At 39.5% G+C, this 15,277-nt stretch overlaps 1 protein-coding gene across 1 annotated transcript in view; it reads right to left on the minus strand.

The window, feature by feature from the left end:
- Positions 1 to 15,277, minus strand: part of mmp2 (matrix metallopeptidase 2) — a 44,786-nt gene that overhangs the window by 5,602 nt on the left and 23,907 nt on the right. Inside the window, exons 10-12 of the mRNA XM_060911676.1 lie at positions 8,958 to 9,094; positions 5,500 to 5,659; positions 2,769 to 2,878 (exon numbers count right to left, since the gene is read on the minus strand). Coding sequence (XP_060767659.1) covers positions 2,769 to 2,878; positions 5,500 to 5,659; positions 8,958 to 9,094 — 407 coding nt within the window. The remainder of the gene's footprint in view (positions 1 to 2,768; positions 2,879 to 5,499; positions 5,660 to 8,957; positions 9,095 to 15,277) is intronic.

Consider the following 15,277-nt stretch of genomic DNA (forward strand, 5'->3'; position numbering starts at 1 on the left):
AAGGCAAAAAACACACAAGCAGATATAGTGCAAATGAAAAAATGGTGCAAATGGAGTAAATCGTGCCTAACCCTCGTGTTATAAACCTAGTAAAACAGCAGGTGCTACAGGTGATGGGATTTGGAATGAGGAACATATGAACACCATAGCTACAGGGCTCGACATTAACTTTTTAATCCACTCGTCCAGTTGGACAAGCAGCAAGATGTTTCACTCGTCCTGACCATAACCTTTTTATTACTATGTACTATTTACTAGTTCAATGAAAGGAAAGTGATTAATAAAGTTGATCAAAAAGCAGGTATAGTTGTGACAATCATTATGCTTTACTGATTTATAATTTTTCAATAAAACTCAAACTTTAACTGTAACAATAAACAAAAACTATCCAGTGCCCCATTATGGTGCATGTGTTGTTATTGTTCTAACCCATTACCCGATCTGCAGTTTTAAGAGTTAGCCTCACCCAAATTCAAAGCTTCTGGAGGAAATAAAGTTATTTCTTGATTAATCCAGTAAAACCTGAAGTATAAATTAATTTAAAGAAATGAAACCGAGGGTGGCACGGTGGTGTAGTGGTTAGCACTGTTGCCTCACAGCAAGAAGGTCCGGGGTTCGAGCCCAGTGGCTGGCGAGGGCCTTTCTGTATGGAGTTTGCATGTTCTCCTCGTGTCTGCGTGGGTTTCCTCCAGGTGCTCCGGTTTCCCCCAAAGACATGCAGGTTAGGCTAATTGGTGACTCTAAATTGACCGTAGGTGTGAATGTGAGTGTGAATGGTTGTCTGTGTCTATGTGTCAGCCCTGTGATGACCTGGCGACTTGTCCAGGGTGTACCCCGCCTTTCGCCCGTAGTCAGCTGGGATAGGCTCCAGCTTGCCTGCGACCCTGTAGAAGGATAAAGCGGCTAGAGATAATGAGATGAGATGAGACTCCCTATTAGTCAGACAGAACTGAGGAAGCCTTTTGGACGAGAGGTGAAACGTTTTCAAGAATCTTCAAGCAAGTCCAGTTGCCCATTTCTACCACCCACAGCTTTGAGCAGATTGAGTTTCTGGAGCATCACATTTGTGGGGTCGATTAAATGCTCAAAATGGCCAGAAAAAATGTCTTGACTATATATTAAAGTTATTTCTTGATTAATCCAGTAAAACCTGAAGTATAAATTAATTTAAAGAAATGAAACCGAGGGTGGCACGGTGGTGTAGTGGTTAGCACTGTTGCCTCACAGCAAGAAGGTCCGGGGTTCGAGCCCAGTGGCTGGCGAGGGCCTTTCTGTATGGAGTTTGCATGTTCTCCTCGTGTCTGCGTGGGTTTCCTCCAGGTGCTCCGGTTTCCCCCAAAGACATGCAGGTTAGGCTAATTGGTGACTCTAAATTAACTGTAGGTGTGAATGTTTGTTTGTCTCTATGTGTCAGCCCTATGATAATCTGGCGACTTGTCCAGGGTGTACCCCGCCTCTCACCCATAGTCAGCTGGGATAGGCTCCAGCTTGCCGGCGACCCTGTACAGGATAAGCGGCTACAGATAATGAATGGATGGAAATGAAACCGAAAGAAAACAAGTTGGACACGATAATGAAAACAAACCATGAGTGAGTTCGGCACTGTTGTAAAATTCCCCCCAAATATTTTATGACATTTGTAATGGTTAATGTAAACCATACAAAAGGAAAATACAACAAACGCCCAAATGAAATGAAGATTCACCACAGATATTTATTTTATTGAGGTATTTGATCACTATTTCTCTGATTTTGATGAATTCAAAGGCTAATAACCTATAATTAGATACTATGGCGTGGTTATTTTTACACATGCACCTGCTGTACTCGGCTTCCCCGGAATTTCGCAAACAATAGCATGGCCGGATCACTGAGGGGACTGAACTAGTATTGGTGTAACACTTGAATAATTACTATAAAGATTGCGATTTTCAACAAATATTCAACTTGTCCTGTCGGACAAGCAGATACAGATTTGACTTGTCCGGACCAAACATTTGGTTGTCCCGGACAGTCGGACTACTGTTAATGTCGAGCCTTGAGTGACACAGCATGAATGTGCATCACACCACTGTGAATGAAGTTTAAACATAGCTACATGCAAAATTGGACTAGCTTTTATCTTTTTTTTCCCCTGGTAATATGCTTATCCTGGATGACTGGGCTCGTGATTTGTCCACTCCTGTAATTATTCACTTTGGATTTTTGTGCACATCACCAAATTACCACCATTTTTTAAATATCTGCAAATTAAGATACAATTCAAATTAATACTTATTGAAATACTGCTTTAAATTTATATGTAACAAGGAAGGAAGAAGCTTAATTGGTAAAGTCAGTGACAAAAAAAAAAAAAGTCTTCAAGAAGGCATTCACTCCGAAGCTACTGGTTAAAAAAAAAAAAAAAAAAATTATAAGGACTGCCATTCACAGGAAATGGGGAAAAAAATGATATGCAACATAGAGCTGCTTAGCAACCAACACAACCAACATAGAGGCTCGTTTCAGGCACCAAACACACACAGAGTGTGCATGTGGGAGTTTAGGTGACGACAGACAGCAGTAAAAGTGTGCTTGTGTGTGTTCTCTGTGTAAAATGTAACAGATGGAGCAGTGATATAACTGGCAAGAACCCCATGTTGACTTTCTACAAAACTGCCCACATATTTCTCACATGACAAGAAGTCACCTCAGGAATATAATGTTTATATATTATACGATGACTTTATCAATTAACGAGATCATATAATAACCAGTGAGTCTCTTACCCTCTCCGTTCAGACTGACGGCAGCGTCCAAATCATCAGGAACTCCGTTCCAGGAATCAGCAATGAGTTTGGGGAAGCCGGGATCAATTTTCTTCTTGTCCTCATTGTATCTGTGAGGTTATTAAGAAACAAACCGGGTGCTGCTTATATGCTAACAGACAACACAACCTTGTAGCTAATTATTGACGGAGACAGATGTTTAATCAAGATGTTTGTCTTTTTACTTCTGCTGGTAGCTACTGTGTATATACTGTATATATAATTTCCAGTTATGTTTAATGTCCTTCTGCAACATCCGTGAATTAAGTTACTTATGTTATAGCAGAAGCTATAAATAGTAGTTCCCTCGCCAATCTATTTTGTCTCTCTTGAAGTTAATAAGACAACAAAATGTAGCTTATCATGTTCCACAGAAACCACAAAGCACAAATCTCTCCACCCTGAAGACTTCCTTGCGTTGGAAAAATTTAATTTGCAGCTTTTACCTCTAACTGTTACTGGAAACTCCTTCCAAAATTGCTAAAAAAAAAAAAAAAATAATCATTTTAATCCATTTAGGTGGAGGGTCCACCTTACAAGTCCCTATGTAATCTGCCATAGAAATGAAAACATATTAGAAATAACGTAAACCCGCTGTCAGGGAAATTAATCAACACCTTCTCACCTGTCAGAATAGAGCAGAGATGGGAAGCAACAAAGTACTAATACTTCATTACTGTACTTGATTAGAGTTTTCTATGCTTTACTTCAGTATTTTTTTATGACAACTTTTAAATTTTATCCACGACATTTTAACACAAATATCTATACTTTCGACATCTTACATTTTCAAATCGGGCTCAGGTATTTTTTACTTAAATTTTAATGCATTTGAGGGGAAACATCTATTTTTTTTTTTTAGTTATTTTGCATCACTGAGTGTCTTCCCAACATCAAAACCGATTTCAACCTTAATGGATCAACCAATAACAAAAGATGACACAAACCGAATCTGGCAACCCTGACTGTGGATCACAACATACTTTAAATTTGAATGCTTTTGTATAAATATTACAAATTGTTTGATTTATATACCTAATGCTTGAGCTGTATGTGATGTATGCTCTTCAAATAAGTCATTAGGAAGTGTGTAAGGAGCAGCTCGTAAGGTAAGGATAACGTGTAAGTTACCATTATATACAGCTGAGTTGTCAAGGTTAGCATACTGTACATAGCTTATAAATATCAACTGCACGTGCAAGAGGATTATGTATCTGTCACAACGTACATGGCAATTAAAATATTTGAAGTGGAGAACCTTATATGATTTTATTTAATAATTAATTTAAGAATGAGTGGGGTTGCCTTCTTTCGCGCACACATGTTGACCACTTGAATATGTTCAAATATATTTTAGTCGAAATACACAGGTGATTATAGGAAAATATAGGATTATAGGAGACAGCTGATTGGTTGAGAGATTCAGACTATTTCTCGATAATCTCCTCGAGCAACTCAGCAAAATGGCGGTTAATCGCTTCATCACTGTAAGTGAGGAAGAATTACAAATGATGAAAGAAAACGCTGTTCCTAAAAGCACTAAAGATGCTACGAAGTTTGGTCTAAAACTATTCAAAGGTAAGGTGGGATTGTGATTTATTTTATCGATTTCAAAGCAAAGTACTTTATGTGAGTCGGCGTAGATAAGTGACACAAGTCTGTGCCATAATTACATTTGCATGCTGCTTTTGAAGTTTGAAATAAAAAAAAATTTAAATGCAATTTTTAAAAAATAATGACCTGTGTATTTATACTAAAACAATTATCCACCTCAGGCTCAGTGAATATCGGTAAATAATAACCTTGACTTCGTCTTAGTTATTATTCACCAATATTCACTTTGCCTTTGGCGAATAATTGTCAATTAATATATATTAATATTATATGAGGTTCAGTTAGCTTTGCACAGAAATAGCTGGTAGAAATGTCCTTCAAAAGGGATACTTTTTACTTTTATATTTTGAGGACATTTCAGAGCCTCTACGTTTCTACTTGAGTAAAAAAGTTGAATTAGTACTTCTACTTTTATCAGTCTTTTTTTTTTACAGTACTTCCACACTTCTACTTAAGTAATGTGTGTACTTTTGCAACCACTGGAATGGAGAAATACACAGAGCTGTGGTACAAACCTGTCTGTATTATTTGACCATTTAGGAACACCTATGAAATCCAAAACCCAAACTGTCTTGTTGCTATAAATTTAACGTTTTTGTCTTTTTTTATTTTGTCTTGAAGGGTATTTTTCCCCCATTATAGTTATGGCCAATCCACACCAACTAGGCAGCTTTCTCCTATCACATGACAACCAGGGAAAGCAAAGACTACCAAATTCTTCCTCCAAGGCACATGATGACCCCTGACCGCATTATTTCAAACTGTAATTGACAGCGATTATCCCCTGTTGTTGTAATTAACAGGGGAGAGAGTCTATCCCTCCTTAAGAGCACAGTCAGTTTTGCTCTCTTGAGCTCTCAGCCACAGATGGCTATAGCATCATTGGGATTCAAATTTGTGGTTTCTAGATGATAGGTGAACATTTCTCTGTTGTACCACTGAGGAGCCCTTGGGTATGAAAACTTCTGTACTCAACTGTATATGTAATTTATTTCAGCATTTTCCTCTCCTGTACATGACCCTATCATTTCTAATATTATCATTGATGTTACAGTGTTTGTGATAGTTGAGATGGTACCTCCAGAATTTGTCTCCAGAGAACAGGTATGTCTTCTTGTTTTTGTGGAAGGCATAGGCCGCATCGATGCGGTGAACGTCTGATGGGAAGCCCAGGGTGGAGATCTTTTTAGGATAGCCTCTCTCCAGATTGCTTGCTGAATAAACCCATATTTCATCACCTAGGACACACACACACACACACACCTTTGATATGACTAGATGCATAGAGAATGAATGCGGGTATTTTTTACAACCCCGATTCCAAAAAAGTTGGGACAAAGTACAAATTGTAAATAAAAACAGAATGCAATGATGTGGAAGTTTCAAAATTCCATATTTTATTCAGAATAGAACACAGATGACATAACAAATGTTTAAACTGAGAAAATGTATCATTTAAAGAGAAAAATTAGGTGATTTTAAATTTCACGACAACAACACATCTCAAAAAAGTTGGGACAAGGCCATGTTTACCACTGTGAGACATCCCCTTTTCTCTTTACAACAGTCTGTAAACGTCTGGGGACTGAGGAGACAAGTTGCTCAAGTTTAGGGATAGGAATGTTAACCCATTCTTGTCTAATGTAGGATTCTAGTTGCTCAACTGTCTTAGGTCTTTTTTGTCGTATCTTCCATTTTATGATGCGCCAAATGTTTTCTATGGGTGAACGATCTGGACTGCAGGCTGGCCAGTTCAGTACCCAGACCCTTCTTCTACGCAGCCATGATGCTGTAATTGATGCAGTATGTGGTTTGGCATTGTCATGTTGGAAAATGCAAGGTCTTCCCTGAAAGAGACGTCGTCTGGATGGGAGCATATGTTGCTCTAGAACCTGGATATACCTTTCAGCATTGATGGTGTCTTCCCAGATGTGTAAGCTGCCCATGCCACACGCACTAATGCAACCCCATACCATCAGAGATGCAGGCTTCTGAACTGAGCGCTGATAACAACTTGGGTTGTCCTTCTCCTCTTTAGTCCGAATGACACGGCATCCCTGATTTCCATAAAGAACTTCAAATTTTGATTCGTCTGACCACAGAACAGTTTTCCACTTTGCCACAGTCCATTTTAAATGAGCCTTGGCCCTGAGAAGACGTCTGCGCTTCTGGATCATGTTTAGATACGGCTTCTTCTTTGAACTATAGAGTTTTAGCTGGCAACGGCGGATGGCACGGTGAATTGCGTTCACAGATAATGTTCTCTGGAAATATTCCTGAGCCCATTTTGTGATTTCCAATACAGAAGCATGCCTGTATGTGACGCAGTGCTGTCTAAGGGCCCGAAGATCACGGGCACCCTTACGCACAGAGATTCTTCCAGATTCTCTGAATCTTTTGATGATATTATGCACTGTAGATGATGATATGTTCAAACTCTTTGCAATTTTACACTGTCGAACTCCTTTCCGATATTGCTCCACTATTTGTCGGCGCAGAATTAGGGGGATTGGTGATCCTCTTCCCATCTTTACTTCTGAGAGCCGCTGCCACTCCAAGATGCTCTTTTTATACCCAGTCATGTTAATGACCTATTGCCAATTGACCTAATGAGTTGCAATTTGGTCCTCCAGCTGTTCCGTTTTTGTACCTTTAACTTTTCCAGCCTCTTATTGCCCCTGTCCCAACTTTTTTGAGATGTGTTGCTGTCATGAAATTTCAAATGAACCAATATTTGGCATGAAATTTCAAAATGTCTCACTTTCAACATTTGATATGTTGTCTATGTTCTATTGTGAATACAATATCAGTTTTTGAGATTTGTAAATTATTGCATTCCGTTTTTATTTACAATTTGTACTTTGTCCCAACTTTTTTAGAATCGGGGTTGTAAGATAAAATAAAGACAGAACATTTTTTCCATATAGCTTGTCATGCAATTGTGCAATATATATTTTCCCCAGACACATTTTAGAAGTGTTATCTATAAACCTGAATCTTCTTCCTCACAAACCACCAAAGCCAAAGAATTAACAACTACAGGGGCTTATTTTTTAGTCATTAATGAGGAAAATGTGATCTCAGTGTATTAGAATTACTCAATCAGAGGCAGATTGTACACTGTTTTAGAGAACTAGCTGCAAATAATTATCTTGGAGACGTGGGACACTGATACAGTGTCTTGCAAAAGTATTCACCGCCTTGGTGTTTGTCCTGTTTTGTCACATTACAAGCTGAAATGGATTTTTCATGTTGCTTGCTTAGTAGTGTAGTAGAGTCAGGGTCCTTGCAGAACAGGTTGATTTATACAGATATCGTGTAACAGATCATGTGACACTTTGATTGCACACAGGTGGATCTTAATCAATTATAAGTCACACTTCATAAGTCACACTTCATGTGACTTATGAAGTGAATTGGTTGGACCAGCTGTTATTGAGGGGTTTCATATGAAAGGGGGTGAATACCTATGCACACTCCAGATTTCTGTTTATTCATCTTATTTATTATTTGTGTCACAAAAAAAAACAAGTTGCACCTTTAAAGTTGTAGACATGTTGTGTAAATCAAATGGTGCTAACCCTCTAAAAATCCATTTTAATTCCAGCTTGTAATGTGACAAAACAGGACAAACACCAAGGGGGTTGAATACTTTTGCAAGAAACGGTACATGCAAATGTGTGGAAATTGGTCTGTCACTGACTCATAGCCTCATCTCATCTCATCTCATCTCATCATCTCTAGCCGCTTTATCCTTCTACAGGGTCGCAGGCAAGCTGGAGCCTATCCCAGCTGACTACGGGCGAAAGGCGGGGTACACCCTGGACAAGTCGCCAGGTCATCACAGGGCTGACACATAGACACAGACAACCATTCACACTCACATTCACACCTACGGTCAATTTAGAGTCGCCAGTTAACCTAACCTGCATGTCTTTGGACTGTGGGGGAAACCGGAGCACCCGGAGGAAACCCACGCGGACACGGGGAGAACATGCAAACTCCACACAGAAAGGCCCTCGCCGGCCCCGGGGCTCGAACCCAGGACCTTCTTGCTGTGAGGCGACAGCGCTAACCACTACACCACCGTGCCACCCACAATATATATATAAACACTATATTTATAACCACTGTGATTACATATACCCTTGGAGAGAAAGGCAAATTTAATGAAAGAATGGTGGCGAAGTACAGAGAACTTAAATGTTATGTTATAATTACTTTGGAAGATTATTCATGTACTTTTGTACATACCTCAATGTTTATATAATAGGAAGTCTAGATATAAAATTTTATACTATATATATCAGACAAATGTAGTGAATGTTAAAAGAACAACAAAAAAAAACCCAAACCCTTTTTCACGAATATGGACTTCAACCGTTTTTTTCTCATGTACTTTTTTGTATGGATTAAGAAAAAAACTAAGCTATTTTCTATTATTTCTATTTATTGCTTCTTTCTATCTATTTGTTCATATATTTATAAACTGATTGTCATTTATTTCATTTTATAATGTCCTCTGTGCAACTTTACCTGAAAAGAACACGGACTTCTCCTCCAGTGGGTTCTCATAGGCTGCATCTATCTTCTCAGGAACCTCACTCCAAAATGTGCCCACCAACAATGGACCGTACGGCTTCTTCTGCGGACTACTAGCTCTAAACATGAACCTGCGAGGGAACGAGATGATTAACCCAGGCTTGATTTGATGAGTTGTTTACTTGAGTGACTCTAATCACAAATCAAATTAAATTCAGTAAAGGGTGACGCTGATGAGCAATAGACTTGCATCACTTCAAAATGGAGAGAAGTGGCAGCCAAAGGCTAGGGTGAAAAAGGGAAGGAGTGAAGGACTGTGTGTGACTGAGAGAGAGAGAGAGAGAGAGAGAGAGAGAGATAAAGTGAGAGAGAGGCTACATTAGTAGATCTGCGTCCTGGCAACAATGGGGTGATTCATTGGAGCATCTGTTTCTCGTTATGGCAGAGAGTGGAGCCAGCAGGACAGGCCCAAACTGTGCTTTTCCAACATTCAGCCCAGCAACAATACCCACTGCCCCCAGCTCCATTTCCGCTGACCTATTTTTCAAAGGCCAAATTATTTCAGACCTTGAATAGGCAGATCCGGTTTGTGCATTTCAATAAACAGCAAAATTAAAAAAAAAATGGCTACAGCAATGTTTTAACCCTTTAACTACACCAATTGTGTCATTTAGTCCTTCTTTACAAAGTACTCCTTCTGATGTGTTTTCTTGAGTTGACTAAACCTTACTGTTTGCATGCTTTGGATTTTCCCTTTGCTTTGTACCATACAGAACAGTGACAATCAACTGACCTCAGGTCAACAACAAACTACTAGACAAGGGCCTGTGCTGGACAGTGCATTGAAGAACAACTACATATTAATGTGGTGAATATAAATTGTCATTACTGCCAAGCGTTTCACATTCCAGAAGTACAAGAGCAGGCAGGATGGCAAGTTAGATGTTGAGAAAGTCATGACCTCTCAAGCTCTCCCACACACCAGCATTATGCTTACTGAGATGACCTCCCAAATTCTTCTAGATTCTATGCCTCCCTATTAAATGTGCTATGTCATAATTACTGCATCCATACCATTTGAAAGCCCCTGACGCATCAATCAATATTCCAGACTGTCTTGACAAATTTTACGATGTGTTCAGTCAAGCTGAAGCCTTTGCCCTACCTCCCCATAGACCTTATGAATGCTCCATTGGCCTGTTTTCTGACCTTACCCCATCAAAGAGATCACTGAGTCGATCATTGAGACACCAGAGAGTAGATCATATATACACCCTCCACTTGAGCACTTCTGTAAGTATTTTCATTTCAAGAAGATGTGGGAACTCAGTATTGACCATTGCGGTTCAAGCAAACTTGATTTATGAAATCCCTTCAAACTTATAAGGTTTGGGAAGCAGTTATGTCTAAAGCACAATTTAGTACACCGTATGGATTGGTCAATGCCCCTGCTATTTTCCAAGTCCAGAAAAGTTGCCCTCCAAGATGTACTAGGCAGATTTGTCATCACATACATTGACAACATATATCAATATTCCTACTGACTCAAACGTCATGTCCAGTGGGTCATGTACACACTATGAAACAAACAATCTGTTCAAGTAGACTGAGAAATCTGAGCTCCATGTGTCCTATGAACATTTTTATGCCTCCGCCACCTTAAGGTGCAGGAGGCATTAATTTTTCAGGTGGTCCGTCTGTCTGTGCATCCGTCCGTGCGTGTCCACCCCGAAACCTTGTGAACACGATATCTCAAAGGCTGATGAAAGGAATTTCACCAAACTTTCACCATTTGTGCGCTTTGGGACAAACATGAACTGATTAGATTTTGAGGTTAAAAGGTCACAGGTGAAGATTACTGTGAGGTCAAATGTCATCCCCAAACCTTGTGAACGCGATATCTCAAAGACTAATGAAAGGAATTTCACCAAACTTTCACCATTTGTGTGCTTTGGGACAAAGATGAAATGATTAGATTTTAAGATCAAAAGGTCTAAGGTCAAGGTCACTATGAGGTCAAATGTCTGTCCAAAAAGCTTGTGAACACAATATCTTCAAGGCAAATGAAAGGAATTTCACCATTTGTGCATTTGGGGACAAACATTAACTGATTAGATTTTGAGGTTAAAAGGTCACAGGTCAAGATTACTGTGAGGTCAAATGTCCATCCCCAAATCACAACTTAATAAGGCGTGTAGTCTACCAGGCGGAGGCATCCCCATCGACGCCGTTGGCGTCGAGTTCTATCTAGTTTGGCTATATTACAAGGAAGGAGGAAGTCATGAATTACACAACACTTCAGAGAGTCACTGAATAGCCAACACCCCAATGAATTAAGGGAATTCAAAGGTTCATAGGTTTAATCAGTTCTTTTTTTAATCAGTATTTTATTCAGAGCTTTGGTTCTACAGCTGTGCCTGTCAGATCACTTGTAAAGGGTGGATCCAGTCACCACAGCTCTTTATAAATAACCTGACGCCTTCCATCGTGGATGCCTCAGACATCATTAGATATCATCAACATTGAGGATCTCCAGCAAAAAATATTTCTAACTGTATTTAAAGGAAAATAATTTTCAGGGAATAAAACTAACCCATTGGTAACCAGGAAGTGATGTCCATCAAACTTGCATGTATACAAAATACATAAAGTACAGAGCGTGTATCAAGAAATTTGAAGATTCTTCAGAACCATTTATGAAGAATAAATATACCTTCTTACACCCTTTCAATATGCTACCAAGCATTATTGTTCACTGGTGCACCTGCTGTTAATGAATGGTCTCATAAAAGCAAAAGGGCACGGGAGGAGGCCCAGCGATGCACAGCACGAGCAATCATTCAACAAGAATTTGCTGATAGACATTACTCTGTTATGCTAGTGTTCAAACCAGGGGAGTTGGTATGCTTGTACACAAGAGATTTCCATCCATCAAGAAGTGGTCAAACTGATCTACTCAAACCAGTAGTTCCTTGCCCCAACCAAAACAGCACCTTCTTTTCTAATCAAATTAAGGGTCATCCTGAATTCTCTCTGCCACAGAGGACAGTTCTGTTGTGGCACTGAAGAACACTGCTGGGTCCCAGCTCAAGATGTCTCAGACCCTGTACTTATGAGAGAATTTCTTGTTAGATGCCCAGATCACCCAGCTCCATGGCCAAGGACGTCCATGTCAGCTCCCAGAATGAGCTCTTTGGTGGAGACATTGAATTTTGTCATGTCAAAGTCAGTGTGTGCTGTAGATTACAATACCCATGATGCTCAGCCAAACATGATGTTAGCTAACATCCAGACACAGGGCTCATGTTACCTTGTGTTTGTGTATGTATCTATCTATCTAAATCGAGTCATACATGAGCTGACAGCCGATGAGGCGCGTAGCACCAAGTGGGCTATAAGCCATATACAGCGAGACTGTGTGGAATAACTGTATTATTCGATCCACATTCACTGGATTTTGAGAAACAGAGCATTTTTATTTTTAGCAAATTCGATAAATCAAAACTTTATACAAAATGTCCAACAAAATCATTTCCACTTAGAATGTAAACAAACCGGTGAAATGACAGGAGCAATTTGCAAAAAATGCTATAATAATAATAATAATAATAATAATTCTTGAAAAATAAAAAAAGATACATTCTTACCATCAAATAATTTTATTCCATATTTTGTTGCTTGGGCGGCACGGTGGTGTAGTGGTTAGCGCTGTCGCCTCACAGCAAGAAGGCCCAGGTTCGAGCCCCGTGGCCGGCGAGGGCCTTTCTGTGCGGAGTTTGCATGTTCTCCCCGTGTCCGCGTGGGTTTCCTCCGGGTGCTCCGGTTTCCCCCACAGTCCAAAGACATGCAGGTTAGGTTGACTGGTGACTCTAAATTGACCGTAGGTGTGAATGTGAGTGTGACTGGTTGTCTGTGTCTATGTGTCAGCCCTGTGATGACCTGGCGACTTGTCCAGGGTGTACCCCGCCTTTCGCCCGTAGTCAGCTGGGATAGGCTCCAGCTTGCCTGCGACCCTGTAGAACAGTATAAAGCGGCTACAGATAATGAGATGAGATTTTGTTGCTTTTCTATTTATATATATATATATATATATATATATATATATATATATATACTGTGTATATATATATATATATATATATATATATATATATATATATATATACTGTGTATATATATATATATATATATATATATATATATATATATATATATATATATATATTTTTTTTTTTTGGGGGGGTGTTTCTTCTTTAGGGTTTTTTTGGTGGTTGGCAAACCAACTTAAAGGTGCATTACTGCCACCAACTGGGCTGGAGTGTGGAACAGGAGATATTGGAAAAAAAAGAAAGAAACAAACAAAAAACTATATTATTTTAGCTATTTCTGTTTCTTTTAAAGGATATGGGACATGGATTTTTACCTGGGCATAACTATGTATAAAGGACATAAGAAATGCCATCTAAATCACTGCAGGGTGTCAAAAATGTGAAAATCATCACATTATTCAAGTTTTTCTATACATCAGCGTAAAACAATGATTCGTTAATTAGCTAGGTGGTCACGTGACCCGTGACGTCACAAAAACTTTCCAAGGAGCCAGCGCTTGGGAATCTAATGTAAACAGGTTACCGAAATGGACACCATCGACAGTGATATTCCCGATGTTTCACAGAGATGTGAAGTTAGACCCTATCAATTCGAACCAATAGCTGGAAATTCACATGAACATGGATCTTGTCTTTACTCTGACGGGTCAGATGATTCTGAGAGTGAGAGTTCATTCAGTCCCCATGAAACTGAAAGCGGTCGGCTCGATAACACTTCCTGGTAAGTTAAAAACAATTCTGCTCAAAGGCTAATGATCTGTTGAAAGAAGTATTATTTTTGTATCATACATTGAAAGTTCATCATAGATCTAGCTAAAGTCCGTTGCAAGCTAGTTTTTTTTTTTGCTGATATTTTTCAAGATTGATTGAGATACAATGCTTCCAGAGTCCGAGATGAAAACATTCAAAATGGCGAAACGAGTCAGAATTATGATAATCAATAATTGATACACCCAAAATTATAATACTAATCCTTACCTCGGCTTTCAGTCGCTTAGCGCAGAGGTCTTCAACAGGGGGGTCGCGAAATCGCACCGGATCACTCATATCAACAAAAATATTCCTGCCCTGTCCCCTGGCCTCCGCAGGGATGCAAACAGCGCGCCTTTCGGCGGATGCCGCCTTTTTCACGGCTGAATCGTGCAGATCCGATTTTAAAAAAAAAAAGCGATGTTGGTTCATGGAGCATGAGGCATGAAGTGTAAGGATGAGAGAGAGGCGGTTTGGGTCGGGAAGCTGAGCGCATTTGTGCAGCCTGGCGCAGGTGTGCGCGGCTTCCCGATTTGAACTGTTTTTTTTTCTTATCCTTATGCTTCCTGTTTCATGAATTAATATCGCTCAGTACCTGAGTATTAATGTTGAAAGAATCCTCAGTGAAATGGTCCGAATACAGTTTGTGGGAAACAGTAGGTGCAAAGTTTTTTTTTCAACAGGTGTTCTGTAAAGTTGTCCTACCAAGCCTACTGCGCATGCGCGAAGCCTACTGCGCATGCGCAGGTGAGCCCACACTTTCCTCAGCTTCGGGTCCTTGGGGAATGCAAACAAACTTACTCCAGGGCATTTCCCATTGGAATTATTGCAACCATAAGCAGCACAATACACCATGATGTCCAATGGATGATGTCCAATGTACTTTAAAGACTATAAAAACAATTTTCTTGTCATCCACTTCTCCATTCATCTACCCGCTTGTGCTGTGCCCGAAAGTTTTTGTGACATATGATCACGTGACAGCGGCTCTTCCGGTTGCAAAAAATGCATATTGGAAGTCGAGCAGAAATGCCATATAATCATCACGAATATAACGATTTTGCTGAATTTAATAGATGATTTTGTATTTGTTGATGCAATTAATTCATATTTTTAATGGAAAGAAACTGATATAGCGTGCTTTTATGTTTCATGTCCCATATCCTTTAAATACTCGATGACAATTTTTGTGGTTTTGTTTTCGAGTAGAGTTTTTATTTCATCCTCGGTTGGTTCACCAACATGCTCCGCCATTTTGTTTTTCTCTACTCATGGTATATGAGCTGATATCCTAGTAGTAGTGTAGTCAATCAGAGCATGTGATTGCTCATATCCAGTGAACATGGATAGAAATATATATTATATATATGGGGAAAACAATGGCCTAATGGTTAGAGAAGCAGCTTTGGGACCAAAAGGTCGTTAGTTTGATTTTTTTGGTTCAAGGTTGCTCTG

The sequence above is a fragment of the Neoarius graeffei genome, chromosome 27 (assembly GCF_027579695.1).
Source record: "Neoarius graeffei isolate fNeoGra1 chromosome 27, fNeoGra1.pri, whole genome shotgun sequence".
NCBI lineage: Eukaryota > Metazoa > Chordata > Actinopteri > Siluriformes > Ariidae > Neoarius > Neoarius graeffei.